The sequence below is a fragment of the Stigmatopora argus genome, chromosome 14 (genome assembly GCF_051989625.1).
Source record: "Stigmatopora argus isolate UIUO_Sarg chromosome 14, RoL_Sarg_1.0, whole genome shotgun sequence".
Classification (NCBI taxonomy): Eukaryota; Metazoa; Chordata; class Actinopteri; order Syngnathiformes; family Syngnathidae; genus Stigmatopora; species Stigmatopora argus.
The window spans coordinates 10,213,939-10,240,065 of NC_135400.1; the positions used below are offsets into that span (position 1 = coordinate 10,213,939).

General features: G+C 44.2%; 5 protein-coding genes and 1 long non-coding RNA gene across 15 annotated transcripts; 4 read left to right on the forward strand and 2 right to left on the reverse strand.

The window, feature by feature from the left end:
* Positions 1-33: 33 nt before the first annotated feature.
* Positions 34-8,008, forward strand: ubtf (upstream binding transcription factor). 7 transcript variants are annotated; one of them, XM_077618211.1, is made up of 21 exons: positions 38-212; positions 2,878-2,937; positions 3,034-3,206; positions 3,290-3,373; positions 3,802-3,957; positions 4,032-4,096; positions 4,174-4,300; positions 4,376-4,486; positions 4,677-4,810; positions 4,889-5,030; positions 5,115-5,156; positions 5,318-5,428; positions 5,516-5,671; positions 5,744-5,881; positions 6,063-6,173; positions 6,258-6,349; positions 6,426-6,615; positions 6,695-6,742; positions 6,834-6,887; positions 6,996-7,112; positions 7,348-8,008. In XM_077618211.1, exons 2-21 carry the CDS (start codon positions 2,901-2,903, stop codon positions 7,471-7,473), a joined length of 2,214 nt encoding a protein of 737 aa, XP_077474337.1. In that variant the 5' UTR covers positions 38-212; positions 2,878-2,900; the 3' UTR covers positions 7,474-8,008. The 7 variants fall into 7 exon arrangements, with proteins under 7 accessions (XP_077474335.1, XP_077474337.1, XP_077474331.1 ...); XM_077618210.1 differs by having other exon boundaries at positions 42-212; positions 7,345-8,008; XM_077618209.1 differs by having other exon boundaries at positions 34-212; positions 6,063-6,349.
* A 1,470-nt stretch (positions 8,009-9,478) lies between these two features.
* atxn7l3a (ataxin 7 like 3a) lies at positions 9,479-14,610 on the forward strand. 2 transcript variants are annotated; one of them, XM_077619014.1, is made up of 13 exons: positions 9,479-9,735; positions 10,248-10,347; positions 10,615-10,747; positions 10,928-11,099; positions 11,163-11,263; positions 11,351-11,373; positions 11,453-11,498; positions 11,834-11,871; positions 11,960-12,034; positions 12,290-12,333; positions 12,947-13,018; positions 13,516-13,664; positions 13,796-14,610. In XM_077619014.1, exons 2-13 carry the CDS (start codon positions 10,297-10,299, stop codon positions 14,008-14,010), a joined length of 1,119 nt encoding a protein of 372 aa, XP_077475140.1. In that variant the 5' UTR covers positions 9,479-9,735; positions 10,248-10,296; the 3' UTR covers positions 14,011-14,610. The 2 variants fall into 2 exon arrangements, with proteins under 2 accessions (XP_077475140.1, XP_077475141.1); XM_077619015.1 differs by lacking the exon at positions 12,947-13,018 and having other exon boundaries at positions 13,796-14,609.
* tmub2 (transmembrane and ubiquitin-like domain containing 2) lies at positions 14,610-16,899 on the reverse strand. Its single transcript, XM_077619016.1, has 3 exons — positions 16,748-16,899; positions 15,684-16,225; positions 14,610-15,499 (listed from the first exon to the last, which is right to left on the reverse strand). Exons 2-3 carry the CDS (start codon positions 16,214-16,216, stop codon positions 15,112-15,114), a joined length of 921 nt encoding a protein of 306 aa, XP_077475142.1. The 5' UTR covers positions 16,217-16,225; positions 16,748-16,899; the 3' UTR covers positions 14,610-15,111.
* Positions 15,984-18,973, forward strand: LOC144088547 (uncharacterized). 2 transcript variants are annotated; one of them, XR_013304897.1, is made up of 5 exons: positions 15,984-16,233; positions 17,991-18,399; positions 18,475-18,526; positions 18,634-18,695; positions 18,790-18,973. It is a non-coding gene; the product is annotated as an uncharacterized LOC144088547 (long non-coding RNA). The 2 variants fall into 2 exon arrangements; XR_013304898.1 differs by lacking the exon at positions 15,984-16,233 and adding an exon at positions 17,234-17,896.
* Positions 17,176-20,276, reverse strand: asb16 (ankyrin repeat and SOCS box containing 16). Of its 2 annotated transcripts, XM_077619010.1 has the most exons (7): positions 19,522-20,276; positions 19,471-19,488; positions 19,055-19,398; positions 18,670-18,937; positions 17,985-18,393; positions 17,841-17,924; positions 17,176-17,513 (listed from the first exon to the last, which is right to left on the reverse strand). In XM_077619010.1, the coding sequence occupies exons 3-7, from the start codon at positions 19,392-19,394 to the stop codon at positions 17,223-17,225; spliced, it is 1,392 nt and encodes a 463-aa protein (XP_077475136.1). In that variant the 5' UTR covers positions 19,395-19,398; positions 19,471-19,488; positions 19,522-20,276; the 3' UTR covers positions 17,176-17,222. The 2 variants fall into 2 exon arrangements, with proteins under 2 accessions (XP_077475136.1, XP_077475135.1); XM_077619009.1 differs by having other exon boundaries at positions 19,471-20,276.
* psmd3 (proteasome 26S subunit, non-ATPase 3) lies at positions 19,873-23,928 on the forward strand. Its single transcript, XM_077619008.1, has 12 exons — positions 19,873-20,195; positions 20,623-20,813; positions 21,115-21,255; positions 21,338-21,474; positions 21,545-21,735; positions 21,880-21,983; positions 22,046-22,160; positions 22,360-22,479; positions 22,539-22,642; positions 22,761-22,916; positions 22,996-23,046; positions 23,758-23,928. Exons 1-12 carry the CDS (start codon positions 19,997-19,999, stop codon positions 23,833-23,835), a joined length of 1,587 nt encoding a protein of 528 aa, XP_077475134.1. The 5' UTR covers positions 19,873-19,996; the 3' UTR covers positions 23,836-23,928.
* Positions 23,929-26,127: the final 2,199 nt, after the last annotated feature.

Sequence of the window (26,127 nt, forward strand, 5' to 3'; positions counted from 1 at the left end):
GTCCGACAACATGGAAGACGTCTCGGCGTCGCGAAAGGGTTGGGTGGGGAGTGGGAAGCTTGCTGCGCGTTGACTGGAGGGAGACGGCGAGTGCGATGGAGGCGGGGGAAGAATCATCTCTGCGGGGACTGGAGCCGAGGACCGACGGCGCAGTACTGGCGATCGTTCAACCCTCCCTTTCTTCCTCCACAACGACGCCGAGAAGCAGCTAGGTAAGCCCGAACCGAGGCGCCCCACGCATGGTTCCCAAACGCGATACGATTGCGCCACGCGAACGAATAACTGAAATTCGCTAATTCTACCGTAAATGTTGCATTTTCATACGTGTGAAAAACGCGGCTCGGTCGACGGGTTCCCCCTTTGTACTCAACCACCGACGGTTAGAAGGGGACAGACGAGGTCGGCCATAGCCGTATTTCTTGTCCTCTGCGGCTGCGGCGAAATAGACTTGTAGACACGAGGTCTGGACTGGAGGTAACTATTTCTTGTTAAAATTGTATTTTACCGTACATATAGAACACTTCTCTTCGGCTGATAACGCTATATTTAGGGTTTCGTGGAGCCTCGCGGTTCTTTTTTTCGCCGAGACCTCCATGCGGCAGTTGGCAGAACAGCCAGCCGCCCCTCACGGTTAGCCATCAGGGATCTTAGTTTAATATCTCGCCGCCCTCTCTCTCCCCCTTCTCTTTCCCCGACGAGCCTGGACTACCGACAACCAAGCTCCTCGGTAAAGCCGCCTTCCGAGTCGTTGCAGTTTAGTTCGAATAAAAGTAATCCAGTGACGCACCGGGTACGGCCGTGAGCCTGGGTGTATTTTTTCCTTCTTTCCCCGACCCGCCATTTGGACCTTGTCACGGTAGGTTTGCTCGGAAGCATGGCGGACCTCGTAGCCTGATTGTGGCGCCACGGAACCTTCGCGATCTCCGACCTTGCCTTTACAACCATGCTTTTACTTATTCCGGATCAATAGCTGGCGTTTCATCCATCGATTTTTACAAGAAATTATACAGTTAAAATATGTATTATAGCTTCTATTTATGTATTCGTCGTTCATCTTTGTGGCTCCCTTTGCCCCACCACCACGTTTCTACACGGCTAACCTATGTATAGGACTACTTTTGTAAGATTTATGCCAAATAGAAAAGTAATAGTTTTAAGTTTATACATTTAACGACACTGTGCTACGCTAAGGTGGGGATTTATAACGAATTTTACGGGAATTTAAGGTTGGCGTCTAATAGTTATGGCTATCGTATTGAAAATTGTATTAAGTTATTGTTTAGTTTTTAACGTTTAATTCGTCTTGAGGGTCAAAAGTTCGTTTTTTTGTTAGTTTAACCAAGGTTTGGTCGAAAGTTTCGTTGGTTCGTCCCCGGGGTGGTGCTCAAGCTAACATGCTAGTTGGAGCCATGAAGGACACGACGTGCAAGGCGCATCCGCCATCATGGAAGCGCCACACGGCTACGCCTAACTGAAGAATGTACCGCGGTTTAACTGTCTTTCCTCGAATGAAACCACACAAAAAAGCTCTATGCCACAACACAAAAATCCAATCACACATTTGTCAACCGTGAACTAGAAATTTTCGCCCTTTCGGTTAAATCGAGATTTGAGTTTCGGGGTGGCGGAGCGAGATCCGTGGGTGATGAGGCTTCTATGGCGCAGTGATAGCCGCCATTGTGGCCTCTTCATCGGAAAGCGAAAGCAGATCCCCCGTGGTCAGCTGGTCGCCTCCAGCTGCTTCTGCGTCTACTCCCTTCCTTCCTTTGTGGATCCACCCCAATGCCCTCGGCTGCCCAACTCGAAAATCCTCCATTAGCGAGCAGGCCCAGACGAAGAAAATGGTCGTTGCTCGGGGAGAGAACGCTTTAAAGGCAGGGAGGGGAAAGAAGGCGAAATTCCGTGTAGTTGAAAAGTAGCTTTCGACGGGGAGGTAGAGCTAAATCGTTGCTACTTGTTAGCCCTCCGCGGTGTTATTTGAGATTGGGAGCAGTCACAAGCTATCGCCTGTGTGTGTGTGTCCTCAACGCTGAGCGTAAACGTTTAAGGGGCGGCGTAATGAATATAAGCCATTATGTCGACGGGCAATTCCTATTCAATTCTCGCGTTGGAATGCCCATTCACATCGCATTCCTGCTTCGATTGTCACAAAATGTGGGTTATATGGTTTCCATACAATCATGTCAGAAAAAATATATACTTAAAAGCATGACACACTTATTAACACAATTGTAATTACACAACGGTTAGATGAACCTTTACTATATATTTAGGACTGATTTTATAGAAACATTCCTTTGAAAATGTTTGCAATTGTGAATTACCGATAGTAGAAAATACACATCTATGGCTTACAGAATCCAAGCTTTTTGGATTGTCATCACTTAGCAACTGTAGATAAATGCATTCCTACTTTGCCATTAGTTGTTAAACACATTTTGACTATGATCTACAGATACTCTTAATTTAGCCACACTTTTTACATAGACTGATCTTCTGCTTTCTTTTTCAGCATCATTTTTAGAAGTTTAACACCATACTACTCTTTCACTTAAAAAACTTAACAAATTTATTGCTTGTTGCTAAGAGACCAAAGTTGCCTGTTGCTTTTCCATTGGTTGGAATGTAAAGTCAGTCAGCTACAGCTCGGCAGTTGTATGGCTGTTATCTTAAAATAACATTATTATATTTTAATTGCTTAAACCCACCAGTCTTAGCACTTTATACACCTTAAACATTTTAACATTCAGTATAGGATAAAAATACAAAGATGAATATAGAAGATATGATAAATTTGAAAACGGTAAATCGAGTGTACTCATTGCAGCAAACAGTGGTTAAAGGCTAAAACTGTCATTTGAAATGCTATTTTTCCAGATTTAGAAAAGGATTGCTAACAAATGAATGGAAACATGGAGACAACATCCCAACACCCAGGTACTGTTTCCATCCTCTAATCCCATATGAAATTATCAACTGTATTGGATTGCAACGACAAATTTTACTTTATATACATTTAACTCTGCACTATAGTGTGGGCGCAGGATGACCTGCTCCAATTGTTAGAGGGCATGAAGTTGGCCCTGCCCCCGAAGGACGTGACCAAGTACAAAACATCAGAGTCCCATCTGGACTGGCAGAAGATCGCCTTCAATTCCTACACAGCTGATATGTGCAAGCTAAAGTGGAACGAGGTCGCCAAAGAGGTAACTGCTAGAGTTTGTTCATTATTTAAAAAATAAAAAATTGTGGGGCTTATTGAGTTTGGTTTTGTTTGACTTCTCAACAGATTCGTAAATTTCGGACCCTCACAGAACTGATATTTGATGCCCAGGACTACATCAAGAATCCTTATAAAGGCAAGAAAATAAAGGTGAGCTAAAAACATTGTTTTCGATTATATGCTTATTTGTGCACACCGATCGATATATAATATACATTAAAAAATACAACTACGAGAGGGAAAAACTGATAACCGTGGTGTAGGAAATATCACATCTTTGGATAAGAAGATTAATACCATTATCAACATAAGTGTGTGTACTTGAGTGGGGAAGACATAAATACCTCTCCAATTGCTTCACTGTTGGTGGATTTGAGTATGGGGGAAAAAAGTTAGGCAATCAATATTTGGGGACACAGCTCATGTAAAAATGAATTATAAATTAATATGATTTAGAACAGCTCATCAAGCAAGAGAGGGACGTTCCTGGGATCAGCCAATTATGCAAATAAGGTGGATCGAAAGTGGCTATTTAATCCGAATGTTATGTTACTGAAAACTTTTTCTTGGCACGACAGAAACATCCAGATTTCCCCAAGAAGCCTCTGACACCTTACTTTCGCTTCTTCATGGAGAAGAGGTTAAAGTATGCAAAATTGCATCCAGAAATGAGCAACTTAGATCTGACCAAGATCTTGTCCAAGAAATACCGTGAGCTCCCAGACAAGAAAAAGGTAAGCACGGAGGTTCGTTTGGTATGTATCAAAAAGAGACAACTAGATTCTGAAGTTTAAAATTTTGCTTTTAGAAAAAATATGTGGATGACTTCTTGTCGGACAAAGAAACGTTTGTACACAGCATGTCGAGGTTCAGGTGAGATGGTCTACTACATTCTTGTATTTTTGCCACTTAACTTTGGACTAGTACAAAAGAGTGTTACCTTATTTTAGGGAGGAACACCCTGACCTTGCCGAAAGCATGACCAAGAAAGGCTCAAATATTCCTGAGAAGGCCAAAACTCCCCAACAGCTGTGGTACACTCATGAAAAAAAGGCCTTCCTCAAGGGCCACCCGGATGTAAGTTGTTTTTCTGGGTTGTCCGTGCACGTTCTATCATTGGGATGCACATTGATCTTTTTGGTTATTCTTCAGGCCACCACGAAGGACATCAAGGACTGTCTTGGCAAGCAGTGGACACAGCTCTCGGACAAGAAGAGACTTAAGTGGATCGCCAAGTCACTGGAGCAGCAAAAGGAATACCAGGTAAGAAGAAAGACTGGATGCAGCATGTCATACACCACCAAAAGATGCTTTCGCGATGTCTGATTGGGAGCATACGTATGACGAGCCGTCTTAACTACCAATGTAGCAGATAATTCGATTTTTGCAAATCTGCTAATGCACTGATTGGCACATATTCCATTTACACTTTTTTGTTTCTTCTATTTTTCAGGAGACGATGCGCGAATACATCCTGCAACACCCTGAGATGAATCTGTCAGAGGGGGACTTTGTCAAGTCCACGCTGACCAAAGCCGAGAGGCACCTGAAAGACAAATCTGATGGGCGGCCCGACAAGGCTCCACCGTCAGTCACTCGTACCCATCTCGTCCATCCGCATTTCAGAAAGAGGATACTCATACTTTTTTTCCCCCTTTTTTTCAGGAACGGTTACTCAATGTTCTGCGCCGAGCTTATGTCCAGGATGAAGGACGTGCCCAGCACCGAGCGCATGGTGATGTGCAGCCAGCGCTGGAAGCTGCTCAAGCAGAATGAGAAGGATGCTTACCAGAAACGCTGCGAGCAGGTAACACAAAACGGCCGCCTTTTTTTGCAGTTTGATCATATCTCTTGACTTTGCTCTAAATATGTCTTTTTATTCTCTCCACAGAGAAAGAAGGAGTATGAAATTGAAATGAACAGATTCCTGAGTGTAAGTTTTTCATACTTTGGCAACAAAGTTCACTAAAAAAGATAAAACCCGTGTCGTCACCGGAAGAACACGTCAACTACAAACTTTTTGACCTTGTTAAAAAAATAGGATGCGGGTGGAAGATTTTAATAATTTATACTGCACTTTTTTTGTCTCTTCAGGGTTTGCCTGAGGGGGAGCAGCAAAGAGTCTTGTCTGAGGAAAAGGTGGGATTCAAGAGAGGAATAGTGGCTAACAGCGCTGCTTCCAAAAAGAAAAACTCCAAAGCTAAGGTGCCTAGAGCAAGGAATTTCTGGATTATTTTTCTCCCTTGGTGTTTAAGGGTAGTGATTACATTTGAGCTGTTCCTTAATTTGCAGGCCAATCCAGAGAAACCTAAGCGGCCCATCTCAGCGATATTCATCTTCTCCGAGGAGAAACGTCCCAAGCTCCACCAAGAGCGTCCAGATCTTTCTGACAGCGAACTAACCCGGCTGCTTGCGCGCATGTGGAACGAGCTGCCCGACAAGAAGAAGGTAAGACGTGGCAAAGAAATGCGAAAACCAATTTCTTTCAATTATGTGACCGTGGCCTTGGTTTGAACGTAGGAGAAGTACAAGCGACTGGAAGCTGTCCTGAAGGCCGAGTCAGAGAAGAAAGAGGACCGCAGTCTGCCCGACCCGCCCAAGACAGCGCAGGATATCTGGCAGCAAAGCGTAATTGGAGACTACCTTGCCAGATTTAAGGTTGGCACACCTGAATGTAATAACCCTCTCACACAGCTAACAAAAGCAACCAAATATTCGAACTAGCTCTCAGTTTGAGCTACATATTCTTCATTGTGTAGACATAGTGTCTTGTAATAGTATGCACTGGTAAGGCTACATGCTCAATGCTAGTTCACCTGAGATTGCTCCTGTGTTGCAGAATGACCGCCCCAAAGCTCAGAAAGCAATGGAGGGAACCTGGAGCACCATGGAAAAGAAGGAAAAGATCATGTGGATCAAGAAGGCGGCAGAAGACCAGAAAAGATATGAGGTTAGACAGCAGTGCGTTGGCCTCAGCCCACTACCGACGACTGGTTTGTTGACAGCCAACCAACATTTTGTCTCCTTTCCACAGCGAGACCTTTGCGAAATGCGTTCGCCTGTCGCCACCGCCGTGGCCTCGGGGAAGAAAATGAAGTTTGAGGGTGAACCCAAAAAGCCTCCTTCGTGAGTTTGAATCCCAATTTCCTTAGTGAATTTCCCCATTTCATTTTTGTCAAGCTGACGTCCTCTTTTGCCATAGAAACGGGTACCAGAAGTTTTCTCAGGAGATGCTTTCTAACGGTGAGCTCAACCACCTGCCAATGAAGGAGAGGATGACGGAGATCGGCAGCCGCTGGCAAAGGCTGACTCTCAAGGACAAGGAGTGCTACAAGAAGATTGCCGAGGAGATGCAGAGGCAGTACAAAGTGCTGCTGGAACAGTGGCTTACTGTGAGTATTCTAAAGTTCGAAATGCTTGCTGTTGCTGCTTTGAATGAAGCATCTTTTTAACACTTCTCTCCTGTCTCAGAGTTTGTCTTCTCAAGTCAGGAACACCTATAAAGAGTACAACTCTCAGGTGAGTCTGGATTTACAAACGCAACAGGAATTGGTGACCAGTATTTTACTTCACTGTCACTTTTTATTGAAATGTCTTCTCAATCTTTCAGAAGAGGAAATCCCCGGCGAAACCGGCAGGCCCCAAGGCAAAGTTGAAGAAATCTGTAAGCTTAACATTTAGGACCACTTTCTGTTTCAAAGTTATTCATAAATAAACGGAATGATCCATTTGGCAATGACCAAGAATTAACTCCTTGCATGGCCTCCTATAGGACACTGAGGAAGAAGAGGAGGACGACGACGACGACGATGACGACAACGACAACGAAAAGGAAAGGGCTTCCTCAGAAGCAGCGTCCTCCAGCGACGACGACGATGATGACGATGACGTAAGTTGTGCTAATGTAAGGTCGTTCCTGCAAAAAAAGTCAAAGGCTTTAACTAGATAAATGCAAATATTTACTAACTTTTATCCTATTGGTTCTCACCCAGAGTCTGGCTAACAAAACTTGCCACTTTTTTTTATTTGAACCCCAAATCTTTTCATTTTTACTCACTGGACAAAAATACCAACCCCAAACATTTTGCTTTTATTTTAATCCAATTGTGTTTATGTTAAAGAAGGACGATGACGACGACGATGATGATGACGACGACGATGACGAAGAAGTGGATGACAAGGAGAACAAGTCTGAAGATAGCAGCAGCGAGTCCAACTCAGGCGATTCCTCTGACTCTGACTCGGACTGAAGGGCGCCGTACAACCCGGAATGGAGGGGCGACCGCCGTGACAAGACGGACTAAGCTGAGCCACAGGGATTCTAAGATGGGGAAGTTCTGCCACTTTGCAAACCCATGCTCACGCCTCCTCAATGTCACACATCAACTTCTTTTTTGTTCCCTTGTAGCCCCTCGGCAAATTTTAGTCAAACCCGCATCCCACTGGTTTGGCGATGTTCCAAATTGAAGCTTCGTTTTTTTTTTTTTTAAGTTTTAAAACAATCTTGCCCATTTTATTTCATTGTTCCGCAGGGACGAGCCAGGCTTATTACAGCCAAAGAACACAACAACCAGGTGGGACACTTTAGCAGGGAGAGGAGCAGGCAGGATGCAAGGGTCTTTGTACTGGAAAAATTGCACTCTTAAGAATGTTTCCTTGTTAATACTTTTTTCCCCCTCTCTTCCTCCTCTGCTTTTGATTTTATCCCGTTTCGTTCTCAAAGAGGTGGTATTTTGTCATATATAAAAAAAATAATCAAGAAGAAGCCATGCCGAATCTGTTTTTGTTGCTAGTGTTGCTGGAAGGTCGTTTAAAATGCTGCAGTGCATATACATTTTCAGACCCTTATCTTTATTTTTATTTTTTAGTTTTTTTTCTTAACCATTTTTCTTCCCAATCATTTTTGTCAGGTGATTGGGCGCCATTGTACTATTTGAAACAAGAGTGCCATTTTCACACGACATTGTGTGTTTAGATATCGCTCGGAGCAAATACCCATTTCCATGCCATTTGTTACATTTGCAGACATAGTAATTCATGGGGGAGTTAATTTTTATTTTTTAAAGAGGTGCTGCACATTTTATTTGAGGTTGTTCATTTTCTGTAATAACAACAACAAATAAAGTAGTTTATTTGTGCTTTGCTTACTATGTACCCACCTATCCTTAATTTAAAATAAAACTTTTTTTTAATTGGCTAATTATGATTCTGGTGTTTAATGCTGGTAACCTCCCCTAAAGTCTGCACTTATTAGTAGGCCAGATGATACAGACTACATCTTGAATGTATATATTAGATCTTTTTGCTTAGCAATGACACACACCCACACTATGACTGACATTAGTTATAATCTGTTGAGATGTTGATTTCTGACTGAAGCGGCTTCAAAAGGGAGGGTGGAAATTGTGTATTCTTGTAAATACTTTTAATTTTGTATGACGTGTTTTTTCCCCCCGCCTGTCTATCTCCTGGTTGTTTTGTTTTCCTTGTCAGGGAGAGAGATGTTTAAAATAAGCTTTACAAATTTGTACTGCTGATCAATTGACAAAAAAAACTTGATGTTTTCTATAGCGGAGGGTGTTATGATGTTCTTGTAGTTCAAGTATTTGGGCAAATAAACACAATCTTGAACGGGTTGTCTTCAGTATGTTGGACGACTGCTAGGACCATCCTGGCAACACAGTCGCAATATTTGAATAAAGCCTTTTTTCGTGAGAAAAAAATTGGGACAAATGGCTGTAAGTAGAGATATAAAACATCTCTTTTTTTAATGACTCACAATTCCGAGATCGGGTTCAGTCCCGGGTGGGTTCCGATCTTCCTTCATGGATTTTGGATGTTCTCCCCTGGCTATGTGGGTTTTCTCTGGGTACTCTACTTTCCTCCAATTTCAATAAAACATACACGATAAACTGGCAGGACACTAAATTACGCCTAGATATAAGTGTGAGGCTGATTGTCCCCTGTAATTGGCTGGCAACCAATTCAGTGTGTCTCCTGCCTGCTGCCCAGAATTGCCTGGGATAGGCTCCAGCACCCCCATGACCCTTGTTAGAAATGTTTTTATGGGCCAAATTCCACTGCTAATATTTTTCTTGAACCTGTACAGTTTTAATTTTACCTGTGTAAAAAATAAATAAAATACATTCACGGTTGTTTGTCCTGGTCGCACTCCGTAGTTACACGCTAGCGCAGTTATCTTAAAAAAGAAAAGAAAAAACATGAATAATTCAAACATATGACGTAATAGGAAGTCCATTGTTATCGCTTGTTATGATTGGTTGAACGCTGCTGCATGGCCGATTCGCGACTGTCAAGCAGCACAAAACGAAACGAATGTTTAATTCGTCCACACCTGCGACAAACAAACCATTGAAACAAAACACACCATTTTTGAGTGACAATTTTGAGACAATTGCAGTATGGACGTCGACGAAGAATTTTCGCACTGACTGACGCGGGTCATGTCGTGTTGCCTCCCGCCGGGGGGATCGGGCCGCTTCAGTGACGAGGTAAAGCAAACCAGATGCAAATGGAGACCATAATGGTGCTTTTGGTGATAATGAATGATGATGTTAATATGATAATGCGCGTGCACGTTAACGCTGGCTGGGGCACGCGCGTCACCGTTCGGCGGTCACCAGTCAGCTAAGTAGCTAATGCTAGCAAGCACTTAAACCTACCTATCTCCTTACGTTTCTTGTGCTGTTCATTCGTAACCAAATAAAACCCCCATGACGCCACTTTACTTATTAGTGACTGTACATTTGAGTCGCAAAAGCTCTGTTCTTCATCTTTATATAGGGTTTTAGTTTAAGAATTTAATGATGGTGCTTGTGTGAGCGATATATTAAGTGATACAACTACTATTGATTTTCATCACTGTTCATTCCGTAAAAGTAGGTTGGAGGAAAGATGATGTTTTTCAAATGAATATGAATAATATTTTGTAAATGTAACTCGCTTAGAATGTCCGTCTATTCATTTTTTCACCATTATTTTTTTTCCTAAATATGTCACACAGCATCATCACATTACGACGCCACTGAGAAGAGTCTTTAGAGGGTTTTCAAATGAAAATGGAGGATATGGCCCTGTCAGGCCCGGACAACAACAGGCTGGAGGTACAACAACAATTACACAGTAATTCACAATTATTTCCATACCCTTCACACGCAAAATATGGGAAATCTACAATAGAGGAAAAATTGGACTGCGTCAAACTGTTTGTCGCCATCTAGTGGTTAACCGGGAAGCACACTCACAGGATATGGAAGGCAGAATAAACTTGAGTAGGGAACAAAATCATTGACTGGGTTCTGAGGCATGAATCAGGATTTCACTACGGAGGGGCAAAATTTGTTATTATTTCAACTATTGTGATTATGTAGGCCTTAGTCCACGACATCTACTCTGAGCTGGTGGAAGACGCCTGCCTGGGCCTTTGCTTTGAGGTGCACCGCGCCGTCAAGCATGGCTACTTCTTCTTGGACGACACCGATCCAGAGAGTGCCAAGGAATTTGGTTGGTACCGTCGTGCCTTACTGCCTGTACTTTTGGTTTTCAAAGACTTGAGTTCAGTGAGCAGCCAAGGAAACTGTAACTGAAATCTGTCTCCTCCTTGATAAAATCTGCTTCCTGAAAGATATCCTTCTATGTCCACAAAAGGAGCCCCCCCATTCTCGCCCTCTATCCATTTTGCAGAGATTGTGGACCAGCCAGGGCTGGACATCTTTGGCCAAGTGTACAATCAGTGGAAGAACAAGGAGTGCGAGTGTCCCAACTGCAAGCGACTGATAGCAGCATCCCGTTTCGCACCCCACCTGGAGAAGTGTCTGGGCATGGGTCGCAACAGCAGCCGCATCGCCAGCCGCAGGTTGCCCCACCCAAATGACTCCAAATGCTTATCTTTATTGAATTCATTGCCTATTTCTGACAGGCTTGCCAGCAACAACAACAATGTCAGCAAATCAGAGAGTGACCAGGAAGACAATGACGATCTGAACGATAATGACTGGTCGTATGGTGCAGAGAAGAAATGTGAGTAGGAATTTGAAAACCAAACAGAATTGATTTTTTGTAATACCCCCCCCCCCCCCCCAAAAAAATGTTATTTTCTGCTTGCAGCCAAGAAGAGAAAGTCAGATAAGGTTATTACTCTTTTTAAAAATTCTCCTTAATATCGACAATGTTGTGTTGTCTGCAACTTTTGTTTTTTTATTCACGCAGAATCAAAATTCACCTCGACGCTCAAAATCTCTAAAGCACAAGAATGGTCAGTGTCTTAAATAACATTGACATACATGCATGTGTGTGATCTCATTTAAATATGTGAAACAGATTTTTCTCTCTGTAAATTTAAGCCATGTTAACTGTGCAAAATATTGTTTAATTTTGTCTTGTTTTGTTCAAATGTGTTTTATATTGTAAAGGTCTGATATAAGTACCTGGAATTTGAATACAAAGGAATAATATAAACTTCAAATATTTATGAATATTTATACTACACTTGATGATTTTATGTTGCCGACATAAAGCAGTTAATGGGAGGTTGGGGATATTAAAGTTTATCAAATCTTTTTAACGTCCCTTCCTCGTTTTCTATTTCAGGTGATCTGGGCAGCAGTGTCTCTTCAGAAGCTTTCAAGGTGACCACTTCATTAATCAGTCTCACTTTTCTGTACAAGACTGCTTTGTCACCAACTTTGAACGTCTTTCATGTCTTTTGCCTTTCAGTACAACAACTACAACAGCACTGGCATCAATTATGAAACTCTGGGGCCCGAAGAAGTTAGGTCGCTTCTGACCACGGTGAGAAGAGGGGAACGCTAAGTACTAAATTTGCGATAAGTGAAGACGTGATAATCGAGGGATTATTGTACTTTTGAGACCATTCAGCGAACGGTAGTGTATCTCAAGTCTTCCCTCCACCACCTTACAAAAAACAGTATTACTACTGCTTGTTCGGATGGCATATTAACATTGGATGCCTTTCATACAAAATGTGTACCAAAATCTACCAGTTGGCCAGAAAGAGGCTTTCTAAGCACTTGTACATGTGTGCAGCAATGTGGAGTTATTTCTGAACACACCAAGAAGATGTGCACGAGGTATGTACCCCACTTACACGCTGCTGTGATACGGTTTTGTGTGTCTTCCCCTATAAAAATTTCCCCTTTCCTCAATAATAATCTGAAATGAAAGTGAAGTGCATGTCGACTTGACTTTCATCTTATTGAGTTTCAATGTTGGGACTGACTGAAGGTTGAACACAAGTGGCAGCCGGACCGACGAGCCATTGACCTGCACGCACGCGCCCTCACGCAGGCGACCAGTCACCTGCCTTTTTCACTCAGAGACTCTGCAAAATGGCCGCCTGGAAGACATTTTTAAGTGGCTTCAGTCTGACCAGTGAAATGACAATTTTGCCAAATAAATGTCATTGAATAAATGACAAACAACAAAATTGGAAGTCATTCAAACCCCACTGGGATGCTGGATGATACCATATTGTTACATCAAAGTGCTGACAGCGAGGAAGAACCTTCTTCGCAGTGCACTGTGTAAAACCCACAGGTGAATCAACACCATCTCACTAACACCCCTGGGCCCATTTTCTGTGTCTCTGAGTGGAAGGAGCTAGTTATGGTGAAAAAGTGTCGGCGAGGCGTGTGCGTCAGCTGGTCTGGGATGTATAACGCCACCTTGTGTCCCGCCCACCAGGTCTCAGCGATGTCCTCAGCACACGGACGAGCAGAGGAGGAGCGTCAGGGTGTTCCTCCTGGGGCCGTCCGCGTGAGTGTGCCCCCTAGCCCTCCCCAATTTAACCCGCAAGCCACCCCTTTTCTTACATGTATACTTTACTGAACTCACCTGTGAGTGAATGGTTTTGCTGTTGTTGTGGTTTTCAATGAATGAATTTGTTTTTACAGCGTTAAAGACCTTTTCTTTGTAAATGACTGCTAGAAGTACGTGTGCACGTACTGCTAAACTTATGTGCTCACGTATGACAAAGTTCACAGGTGGGTGTGTTTGCAGTAATGCATGTGAGAATGTGTGTTTTTTGTTATAGTCCGCTGTATGTCATTGCCCATATGAAGCTACGGCGCCATATTTTGAAACTCAAAATGGACGCCTCGACATTAACATCCATGTAATTTCTCCTAGCCAATCATCAACAAAAGAAGAAAAATAACATACTGTTACGTTGCCGAGTTTCACTTTGAAAAGGCGGAATTGATGCTTGAGAATTAGGCCAATCAGGCACCAAACTTGTTTCCCATGGTCACCAGATCTTCCCTGCCTGATGCCGACGGCATGGCAGAAAGTGGCACGTTCGATCTTCAAGGAGACGCCGGCGGGCCTCAGAACCTCATCAGCCGCCTGCAGTGGGAAGACTCGCCAGAGGTTTCGCCCACCGACTCCGCATCTTCCCGAGCCAGTAAGAAATGATTTGCAATGTAGCATATTTAATTTCTGTTGTGTGTTATTCCATTTTTTTTTCTTTTTAACATGTTCGTACTCATTATAATCCCTCATTCCTGCACACTTCCCTCTCATTTCGTCTTCCAGGCACCAACCATTCGGACCCCCGCAGGCCCAAGAAAAAGAAACGAACCTCACTTGCCATGAACAGTGCGGCAGGAGCCAGCGAAGGAACAAGCGGAAATCTATCGAGTGGCAGCAATGGCACCGTCTCGCAGAGTAATGTTGGCTTGCCCACCAAGAAAAAACGACCCAAACTTCCCGCTCCCTCTATTTCCAGCATCTATGACGATTTGAACTAGCACCAGAAGACACTCCCCCACAGCTCAAACTTGAAAGGAAAGGATATCTGTCAGGACGATGCATTCAGGTGCCCAAACACGCATTCCTTTGCTTTCTCTACTGCTGTCTATTTTAGGTGAAGTGCGAATTGTGTACCGTATTTCCTCAATTAGTGGCGCCATGTACCCCAAAAGATGGATGTGGATTCTCCACAATGTGTTGTTGCAGGCCACGATTTGCAGAAAAACGCTACTTTTGTATACTCGTGAGTTGTGACCTATATTTTCAGTTTTGTCATGATGATTATGAAGACCTGATTATCTGATTGATGTAAGGATCCAAATGTTAATGTGACATGGCATCGTACCTTGTATTTAAAATACAAACATTGTGATTGCACATTTATAATTATCAATGGTGGTGGAGATGGACAAGGTAAGGTCACATATTTGAAATCTAAATGTGTATATTTTTATAGTCCGGTGTGGTTTTGTAAGGTGTTTTTTTTTTTTCTGTTGAAGTCTGCTCTAAATATCAACAAATGTAAAAAATATATATATTTTGAGCACTGTCCTGCATTACTCATGTTCGTAAATAAAAATAAAAAAAGAAATAGAAGGGTTTTTCAATGCTTTTAATTGAAAATGTCAGACTCCAGATCATTTTTTCACATAAGTGCCAAATTTAGCTACCATTTATTTTATTTACACTAAATACACGAAATTGTACACAAAATACACCAGACCTGAACTACTTTCATCTTCAAGTATTTTAGCCTTTAAATTAGTTTCTACACATAAAAAAAATTACCATTAAATCATTGATTTGGTAAGCAGCCTTAAACAATAGAAAGCTCAAATTAACAACAATATAGTTCATAGGTCCCTCCCCTCTCAATTAGCCAAAAAAACAGCAGACTGGGTTTCAGTGATGTCTTGCTGATGTCAAATGCAGGTCCCCACTCGTTTTTTTTCTTCCTCTTTGGTGGTTTTAATGATGTTCGATTGCTGTCCATAAGTATAATGTGAAATGTGTTCCATAGATTTACAGCATGTGGATGATCCAAATATAAGACTTTCAGGGCTTTGGCGAACGTAGCTGGAGTTTGGAAATGAGTTTCTTCAGCGGCTGTTCATGCCAAAGATGAGGAAGCTAAAGAAGACGGTGACGCCCACCAGTGAGATGGTGGCGGGTGCGGTGAAGAACTGGCGGTAGTTGATGCGGAAATACCACACCACGGCCAGGATCACTACGAACACGGGCACCACCAGGCTGCCAGTGCTTATGACCATGCCCGGCGGACGCAAGCCACCAGAGACCGCCGCGGCCCCCTGGAGGGAACCGGCCTCCCCCGCGACTGGGTTTACGTCATGAGGGGCCTGCGAGACGTGGCAGTGGATGACGCTGTTGTGAGTCACGTTGAGCGATAGAAGAGTTCTCTTGGAATCCTGCAGGAGTTGGCCTTGGTAGATCAGCTTGATCCGATGCTCACGCCCAGAGAAGTACTTACTGATCAAGGAGAAATACACAAGGTAAATGACAGTTCCTCATAGTTATTTAAATATAGAAATGGCAATACTATTACATGATAAGTGTTACACCATGACATTGCTTGTTCACAATTCAATAGTACAACTCCATTTTTGCTGGGCTGTTTTTTGGCCCAAACTAATGCCATAAAAACCCAATTTACCTTTTGAGTTGGTCCACAGTGTGGTGAGGCTTGACGACAGCCACTTCCTCGGTATCGTTTAAAAACTTGAGGCGCACACAAAACGACGGCGTAACAGAAGTGCCCATGTCTTTTTTACATCCATCCTCGAGCTCCTCTTCATCACCGTAATCATCTTCTTCGTCATCATCCGAAGCGCAAACGCTCCACCCCTGGGGCGCTTTGCTTTGAATGTCCAACAGCAACTCTGCATCCTCAGGTGATGCCCCTTCGTCCGCATCCATGTCATCCGGCTTGTTCTCCAAAGCGGGTGAGCTGGCACCTGTCTGTTCAGGGGTTTCGGCCTGGGCGTTACCACCCGTGTCCCCTCCGACGCCAATGACGGAGGAGTGGGTGCCCGTCGTCAGGATGGCGCCCAGGATGTGGTCACCGCGCTCGGCTACGTGGGTGGAGAGCCACGCCAGGAGGAGCGCCAGGGCCACCAGCAGGCCGCCACCTACCACTGTGGCGTCCCCTCCCATCCCGTCTAGCATGGTCAGTGCACACACTGCCATCTTGTTCTCCTAAAAAGGTAAGGTTTTTTTCACATTACCCCGTGTTTTGGTGCACAAAATGTTTTTTTTATAACAAAATATAGCATCTAGTTTTCAGATTTTTAAAAACGTTTTATGCTTAGATATAGAACTTCTAATAATAAGTTTTTAAATCAAATATCAATAGTCAATTAGGAAAAGTCCTTTAAAACCCGGAAGTAGGCTAGTAACACAGCACAATCAACTTGCAAACGCCACAATCCGGTTGTGAAAAATTGGACGGGTTAAGGCAAACAAAACGCATCACTTAAAACAAACAGATTTTTTTTTCTAACGCGGGTTAGCTCGCAGAGCCAGCAAGAATTATGATTCATGGTCAATAGTTCATGTAAACAACAACGAACAGCGTTATCCTCGCGAGCTAATCAGCTAAATAAAAAAACAAGCGTTTAGAAATCTATTATTGCAAGCCTTTTTCATGTTTATTCGACATAATCCAAATGCAATAACCCATTGTTTAACATCCCCACGAATGTCGGCAATATTTCTTACCGATCAGATGTTGAATCAGAGCATATTTGACGATGAGCTCTATCAATGCTAATAGCTAGCATGCAGCTACTCGATTACTTCCTCAAAGCAATAGGACTAGGGCGATGACGTCAGCAGCCTCCCTCCATGCTCGTATTCTCCCTTACTATAATTAGTTCTATCGAGAGCTTCATCTTTTCTTCTGTGAATGTTTGTAAAAATCAAGTTATTTGCACAAATATATGTTAACTCTCCTAGTTAAAATAGATTGAACATATGTATATGTGATTGTATTTATGTATGTATGTGTATGTATGTATATATAGTTATACACGTATACACAAATATACATATGCATGTATATGCCTGCACGCACACACACCAATTGTAGATAAACAACTCCACACAGAAGGCATTCATTATTTTAATTTGCACTGATATTTTAATGGAACTATTCGGCAAGGATAAAGAAACCAAGGGAAGACTAAATTCAAATCTAGTGTAATGTCCCGTCATTCTGCAAAAGCAGATACTCCTTGACTGAATTCGGGACATCCAGTCGACTCACTCGAAATTGCTCTAGCACCCTCAAACGATGACGCACAGTACAGCGACAGAGATGCTGCAGCGAGCGAGGTTGACCGCCCCGTTTACACACGAGTTTGTAGAAACTCCAGTGTTCCTTGCTGAGATGGCACTCGTCCAACCAGTTGAATGATGGGATGTGCGTGTACGAGTTAAGAATCACCTCGAAAGTGGCCGGAGAAGAAACGCATTGCTTCAACATCTGGGGGGGGAAAATTAAACCATAATGTAACCATTCCTATGTATAGCAACAAGTAATAAGTCAATTATCTTTGCCATTGTCAACACAATTTAGCAGTTTGATGTCCAAACATCCACATGTTTTGAGATCTATCTCCAGTAGTTTTAGCGAATGGTCACTGTCAGTTAAGTGCAATCAGTGGATTGCAGTCAGGTGCTTCTTGTTTCAGCACAACCCCCATTGGTTGGACTATCTGTGCTGGATCCGTCGGAAAAAAACCCTGCAGCCACAGCGGCCTTTGAGGACCAGTTTGCCAACCCCTAGTCTAGATTGAAGTTTTTCCCAAACCTTTAGTGGTACAGGTTTGGCTCCATGGTTCAGGAGGGTCCGTACCACTTCTTCAGGTTGCTGCTCTAAATAGTCCTCCAGCACCTTAAAAGACAATTTGTTTTAGTACTTCCTCTTCATGTTTTGCCTCTTATTTTCTTATACCTGCAGCACACATTCCATGGGCGTGTACCCTGCGCAGTTACGGACATGGGCCTGAGCGCCGTACTGCAGCAGTAGCTTCACAATGGCAGGACAGCAGTTGCCGCAAGCGTTGTGCAGCGGCGTGTGTCGTTTTTTCCCCGCCGTGCACGGGTCGGCGCCCGCGTCCAAAAGCCTGCGGATCACCCCCAGGTAGCGGCCCACCTCGGAAGGCCTTTCGGCTTTGGCGCAGGCGGCGTTCAGTGCCGTTTCGCCTTCCCGATTGGTGGCCAGCACGTCGCCACCTAGGGAGAGGATCAGCTCCACGTGGCCCTCCAGACCCCTCAGGGCGGCCACGTGCAGCGGGGTGAGCCTGGACTCGGCAGTCCTCATGTTCACGTCGGCGCCACCGTTCAGAAGCAGCTCAGCACATCTGCAGGTGGATTTTTCATTTTACTGTATTTTCCGCACTATAAGGCGAAGAAGGTGAAAGATGTTCAATCCAATTTTACAGTGAGGGCTGGAAGCGATCGAAGCCACTTCTCCAAGTTTAAATAAATGCGCAGGTACGTATTTATTTACGTCACCAAAAGCATACTCACATACCCTTGTAGGAAATCATGTTTTTCCTTTTGAATTTTTGAAATGCATTTGTTTATCTCCACATCCATAGAAAGTATGTGTTTTTCTAAACACTTTTCAAGCTCACTGTAAAGACAGCGACGAGGTGCACAGGTGAAGAGGAGCGTTTCCGTCATCCGCTAGCAGTCGCACGTCTGCTCCGTGGTCGAGCAGCAGTTTAACGCAGGCGGCGTGCCCTCCCGTGCAGGCGTCATGGAGGGCCGTGCGGCCTCCCGGATCTGCGTTCACCTCGGCGCCACGGAACAGGAGCTCCTCCACACAAGCCGAGTGCCCGCAGCCGGACGCCAAGCGCAAGGCGGATGACTGCTTCACCTTGGAGGTTATGGTCCACATGCCTAAGTGAGGAAAGGCAAGTATCACGATGTGATTTTTCACTTGTATAATGGGCCGTCGAAATACACAATGTTGCCATTGAAGAAAATGAGATTGATGCGCCTAAGCCGGGGGTGTACCGATCTCCGGGGCCCACACCATCTCTTCATGCACCGTCTCCATTAAGGCGTCGACCATGGCGGGGTCCCTGAGGATGGTGTACACCCCTTTCATGTCTCCGCACATAAAAGTATTGTGGATGGCGGCATCCCGGCAGTGGACTTGAGCCGGGGCAGCCCGCACCTCCTGGAGGTGCTTCGGATTGCGCGATGGCCTCTGGGGGGCCCTTGGCAGCGGATCTCGGGTCAGGGCTCTCCTCTGGGCCAAGGCCCGCCGTGCGTCCTCCCAGTCCTGCAACTCCTGCTCCATCCGCAGTGAGCGCAGCGACGTAGATGTGAACGGAAACGTGTCCTTGGACATAATGCTTCCAGAAGAACACAGAAGGTGACAGTATGTATCTGTTTCTTTATTAGTAGATTCCAAATGCTTTACTTACCCCTTTCTGTAGTTGTTGGAGACTTTAATAATCATTAAAAGCACATCTCTTTCCTTCTTTTTGCATATAGCCGTGCAAGCAACTTTCGCAGTAGATTGCCGAATACTGACTCATATCCAGTTATTAATAGATGTTAGTATGTTTGTAAACTTATACCTGTACATTCCCAAAGCACTCAATAGAGGGCAGTAAGAAGTTTGATCCGCCACAGAACCAACAAATGACAAGGAATTTATTTTAATTCAACTGTTGTAGAATTGTCTAATTTAGATTTTCTTAAAGGAAAGAAAGTCAACCTATAATTTTATTTAGTCCCCTTTTTCATTGGTGTAATTTATATAGTTGAACTTGTAACCGTTGTTTGTTTGTGTGAATAAAGTTTTACACAAAAAAAGACTCGAGCCTCCCACAATCCTTTGCACTGCCACAGAGTTGCCAGTCATTGTAGCGAGCGCGTCAGAAAAAAAACAAAAGAAGCAACGAGTATTTTTTTTCTCTTTTTGGTGTTTTTTTAGCAGTAAAAGTGATGAAGGAGACGACGGGGAGCAAGCGGCGCGACCGGGCAGGGGGCCGAGAGCGAGACGCCAAGCCGGACAAGCCCGACAAGCCCAAAGAGGCCGGTGGTAGCGGTAGCGTCGCCGAGCCACAGGACGTCGACATGCCCGAAGCGGAGGCTGCTTGCTCGGCTAAGCAACCCAAGGAGCTTGACAGTCTGACCCTCGAAGGTAGTGCGACATCGACTAGCTCCACACCGCACAGGTCGCTGGCCGGACGGCTACGATTCACTCAGCCCGGCCCTAGCCTTGTTAGCCTTGTTAGCGCCCTCTGCTAACTGTTTTGATTATTGATACTTATTTTGTCACAGGGATGGCAAAAAGAAAATTCCACACCTAAATGTTCAGTGTTTATTATGGTCTAGAATTTGTGGTATTGTTTTATTATATTGAAGGAGTGTTATCATTTTCGTCTTTTATTTTATGTTATAGGACACGCATTTAGCTTGTTAGTTTGTTTGTCAGTGTCATTGCCAGGAAACGAGTGTGCAAAAACAGGGCTAGACTAGAGTATACTTCTCTTTTCATTCAGTTTTATTCAGTCTTACTCATTTCTAATGTTATTTATGTTAACACATTTTATGCCAAATAACCACAGACATCAAGGAGCACGTCAAGCAGATCGAGAAGGCGGTTTCGGGCAAGGAGCCTCGTTTTGTGCTGCGAGCGTTGCGGGCCTTGCCATCCACCAGCCGCCGACTCAACACGCTGGTGCTGCACAAAACCATCAGCGGCTTCTTCACCAACAACGTCGCCACCAGAGACTTCCTACTCGCCTTCTTGGACGAGGTGCGTATTCAGATGTCCCAAAGCTGAAACCTTGACTTCCAATCATTTGTTTTGCACAGAAATTCACATTCACAGCCACTCCTTCCTGTTTAAATGAATTGGATGTCTATTGTTGTCAAGAGCAAGCAATAAGTTAAAAAGCCTCTTAACAGCAATATACTTAAATATAAAACAATTGTTTGTGGCAGATCAAACATTTGACAATAAACTAGCAAGAATCATACACGAACCCGAGTGGTGCTGAAAAGCAGGAGTAGCTCAGATCTTATGTTATTCAAGCTGTCTTTTGTGTTTTTTGCAGCCCATGGACCTGGTGGACGGCGACGTGCCATTTCGTCCCAGGACTGGGAAGGCGGCGACCACTCCACTTCTTCCTGAGGTGGAGGCGTACCTACAGCTGCTTCTGGTGGTCCACCTGACCAACAACAAGCGCTTTAGTGAGGTAACCTTGTCTTCTGGCAGAAAAATGCTTGGCTCCGGTTTGATCTTTGCCCCCGAAAAGACACGGCGTGACTATGTTTCAGGCTCAGAAGGTTTCTGACGACCTCCTGCAGAAGATGGCCCCCAAGAACCGCCGAGCGCTGGACCTGGTGGCCGCCAAGTGCTACTACTACCACGCGCGCGTCTACGAGTTCCTTAACCAGCTGGATAGCATCCGCAGGTAAACCCACCCATCCCTCGCCCGCCACTCAATGACCAGAATTCGGACAGCGTCGACTTTCTTCCGTCAGTTTCCTGCACACGCGTCTGCGCACTGCCACCCTTCGTCACGATGCTGACGGCCAAGCGGTTCTCCTCAATCTGCTGCTAAGGAACTACCTCAACTTCAACCTCTACGATCAAGCCGAGAAGCTCGTGTCCAAGTCCATCTTTCCCGAACTCGCCAACAACAACGAGTGGGCCCGATACCTTTACTATACTGGTAAGACATGCTTTTACCACCAGGCACTCGCTTGATGAAACAGCCAAATATCGCAAATAGGATAATCACAAACGATTGTTTTGATAGTTTGCCCACCCCAGCTGGAAAAGTGCATTGGAACCAAAAACTGTTGATTTTTCGCAGGTCGCATTAAAGCCATCCAGCTGGAGTATTCGGAGGCTCGCAGAACTTTAACCAACGCACTCAGGAAAGCCCCCCAGCACACGGCGGTGGGCTTCAAGCAGACGGTAGGCACGCGTGTACCAACGTCTGCACTCCACGAGCCCAAACCCTAACGTTGAGTTTTTAGGTGCACAAGCTCCTGATCGTGGTGGAATTGTTGCTGGGTGAAATTCCCGACAGGCTTCAGTTCAGGCAGCCGTCACTCAAGAGGTCGCTCATGCCCTACTTCCTGCTCACTCAAGGTCAGTGAGGACATCGGCTTGCACCGCACTGGAAAAAAAATATTACCGTATTTTCACACCTATAGGGTTGTCTGTGTGCTTTTCTTGCTGATGAGCTATATTTATATAGTGAAAATGTGGACGTCCGGCACTTAGCTCATGTTGCCTTTAACAAAAAAAATAGTCGATGCATTTGTACTTACGTCACATTCGCACATAGCGGTGAGAACGGGGAACCTGTCCAAGTTCAACCAAGCGTTGGAGCAGTTCGGCGAGAAGTTCCAGGCCGACGGCACGTACACGCTCATCATCCGACTCCGACACAACGTCATCAAGACAGGTGAGTCCACGGCAGCTGGGACGCAAGGCGGCGGGGACTGAGTGTGTTTGTGCGTGCAGGCGTACGGATGATCAGCCTGTCGTACTCTCGCATCTCGTTGGCCGACATCGCCGTCAAGTTGCAGCTGGACAGTCCTGAGGATGCCGAGTTCATCGTGGCTAAGGTAGCGACACAAATAGGGCCGCAACAAGATGAGGATTTTTTTAAACATTACTCTGCTGATCGGTATGCATATAAATCACGTTATGGAGTTTTAGTATTTTTCCTTTTTTTTTTCCCAGGCCATCCGAGACGGCGTGATCGAGGCGAGCATCAACCACGAGAAGGGCTTCGTCCAGTCCAAAGAGATGATGGACATCTATGGCACCAGAGAACCTCAGCTGGCCTTCCACCAGAGGATCTCCTTCTGCCTAGACATTCACAACATGTCGGTTAAGGTATGTACGCGCTCACCTGTCTGCAAATGTGTCAGGCGGGCATCAATAGCAATGTTCATGGTGCGATTCTTTTGTTTAGGCCATGAGGTTTCCGCCTAAGGCTTACAACAAAGACTTGGAGTCAGCTGAGGTAACACACGCACATATAAACACAAAAAAATAAAGTAGAACATAGAACAGTTGATTAAATTTTTTTTTTTACAATTCATATATAATCAATAGTTGAGCTTACCCACGTATTGATTGTGGGTAATGAAGTTTTATTCTGAGAAAGGTTGCCATTGCTTATGGGTGTTGTGTGCACGAGTATACTTCATTACCCAGAAAGCCCTCTTTTTGCCCCCGCATGCAAGTTGTGCGTTTCCTGGTCTTAGGAGAAACTCGTCTGAATTAATCGTTCCGTGCTCGTAAATATTGTTATACACGAAAGATATGCAAAAAAGACCTGGCTTGGTCGCATCACCAAATTTTGATCGCATGACTGGCGAATTATTCGATCGAAATTTCCGCCGTAAGACGAGAATTTTGTATGACGAGCGGTCGTATGACGAGGTACCACTGTAAAGTTGTTTTGTTGTTGTTTTTCAGTGCTGAGTCCAAGTAGCAAGAGTGGCTTCCGCTTGCAACTTTCAGCGTGGATTTTCACATTTTTATGAAATTAAAATACTTCAGAAAAATAATTAATAGCGGGAAAAAGTAGTGAATTTGCGATGAGGGAAGACACGATAATCGAGGGATTACTGTACTGATAGTATTGCGATACTCTCAGGCATATATAAGGGCAGGAGAAGGAAATGTGTTGTTTTTGTTTTATTTATACGTATTTGACACATGTTTACAGGAGCGTCGGGAACGCGAACAGCAGGATCTGGAGTTTGCCAAAGAAATGGCCGAAGATGATGACGATAGCTTCCCCTGAGCCTCCATCCTTAAGTTCTTATCTGATGTTTATTACCCACAATGCCCTTCTGTTCTGCTTTTTTGCGTTAACAAATAAAGGTGGTCAACTTCTGTAGCTGTTCATCTTAATTTCACATCTTAACGACTTGATGCTAAGTTTTCCAAGGTGAGTTTATCCGAAAATTATTTAGTTTTTATAATCAATGTACAGAAAAGATAGCTTCATCTTTAACCCTGACAAGTCTATTTCTATATCTTCGTTGCTGTTAACTCAGGGGTCACCAAACTACGGCCCACGGGCCGTATCCGGCCCACGGGCACATTTGGACCGGCCCTCTGAACAATACCAGAGACGCTATCGGATTTTTTTCCTATTTGGCCTTGAAGACTGGGACGTTTTAATCTTGTGTTTGGTTCATTGCACCCCTGCTGAGCCCACAAATCATCCCAGTGAAGCGGGCCTTCGCATTGCTTCTCTGGTGACACGCGCGGGGAGAGTGTTTGCCTTTGATGCATTCGGGCACTTCCACCGTTGCATGCGTGAGCAGAGTGTTAGCGAGACATCTGGACGATCGCAGGTGAGGGCGGAGGCCTGGTACCATCGCTATTGCGATGCTATTCAAGCTAAAAACTGCAAGCTGAACCTGTTTGAGAACGGAATAATGGCGAAAAGGTTAGTTAAGAGAAAAATTGATTCAGAATGCAGGGTATTTAACCTGCAGTGGACAAACAATTATTTTTTTGTTCAATGCAAAGAAAAGGCTGTTTGTCTCATTTGTCAAGAGACGGTGGCGGTATTCAAAGAATACAATCTTCGCCAGAATACAATCTTCGCCGGCACTATGAATCCCGTCACAAAGACAAGTACCATAGCATGCAAGGCCAAATACGAGCAGACAAACTCTCAAAGCTAAAAGTTGGACTATTATCTCAGCAGACTACATTTCTACGCCAAACTCAGCTGAACCAGGCATCTGTTCGGGCCAGCTTTCGGGTTGCTAAACTGATAGCAAACAAAGGTAAGCCTTTCACTGACGGAGAGTTTTTTAAGAAATGTATGGATGTTGTTGTGGAGGAAGTGTGTCCCGAGAAGAAAGATGCATTTAATGCCGTAAGTCTGTCGGTGAGTACAATGACCAGACGCGTTGAAGAAATCGGGAGTAATGTATATGCCCAGCTGCAGCAGAAGACGAAAGAATTTGACTTTTTTTCATTAGCACTGGATGAAAGAGCAAAAGGGAGAAGATTGTGCATGGCACAACAGAAAGTTAATGTTCCATGGCTTTTTTTTCTATGAAGAACCCAGAGAGAGTTATTTAGTTATTTATTTCATAAATAGTGTTATTTATTTCCTGTTTTTCTGTGAAGAACTCAGAGAGTGTTATTTAGTTATTATTTATAGTTATTATTTATTTCATTAATAGTGTTATTTGTTTCCTGACTTTTTTTCTGTAAAGAACCTGGAAAGGGTTATTTGGCTGTGTGGCTTTCTGGAAAACAATTAAAAAAAAATTAAGCTCCCCTACGATCATCACACTTTTTCTGTTACAAACTGACACCGGCCGCCCATCAGAGAAGGGAAAAGTTATGTGGCCCTCACAGGAAAAAGTTTGGGGACCCCTGTGTTAACTTATCAGTTGCCATTCACAGCAATAGATGTCCAATCCATCTTGCCTGGGAGGGGCTAGAAGTGCTATATTGTCGTTAAAGGGTATTTTTTTTCTCATCTCATTTTCCAAGCCGCTTTATCCTCTTTAGGGTCGCGGGGGGTGCTGGAGCCTATCCCAGCTGATTTGGGGCCAGATGCGTGGGGCACCCTGAATTGGGTGCCATCCAATCGCAGGGCACAAGCAGACAACCATTCAGGCCCGGATGGGTTTTTTTTACAGGTAAATTGCGAGCATAACAAATTCTCCACGACTTGGAATTTTCTCTCAAGGCCAGAAATTAAACATTGGGAAATTTCTTTTGTAAAAAACCACATTCCATTTTTGTTACTAGTTACTGTAACACATTTTTTGTCTGCACATTTTTCTTTAGTAAGCCGACTTTATTGACGCACACTACATCGTTACCTCTGTCGTCATTAATATGTAATTGTGTAGTTATGTAAAATGCTTCCGGTTTAATGGTTCGATTATCACCATCAAAGGCAGAACCAAACGAGTTTCAACACTACCGGTTGACACATATTAGGATTACATTTATTGTTTCTTCTGACACACATTAGGATTACACTTATTGGTTCTTGTAAAACCTTGCATTTCTTCATAGCCGAAGTGATGATCATGATGAGTAAGAGGGAGTGACG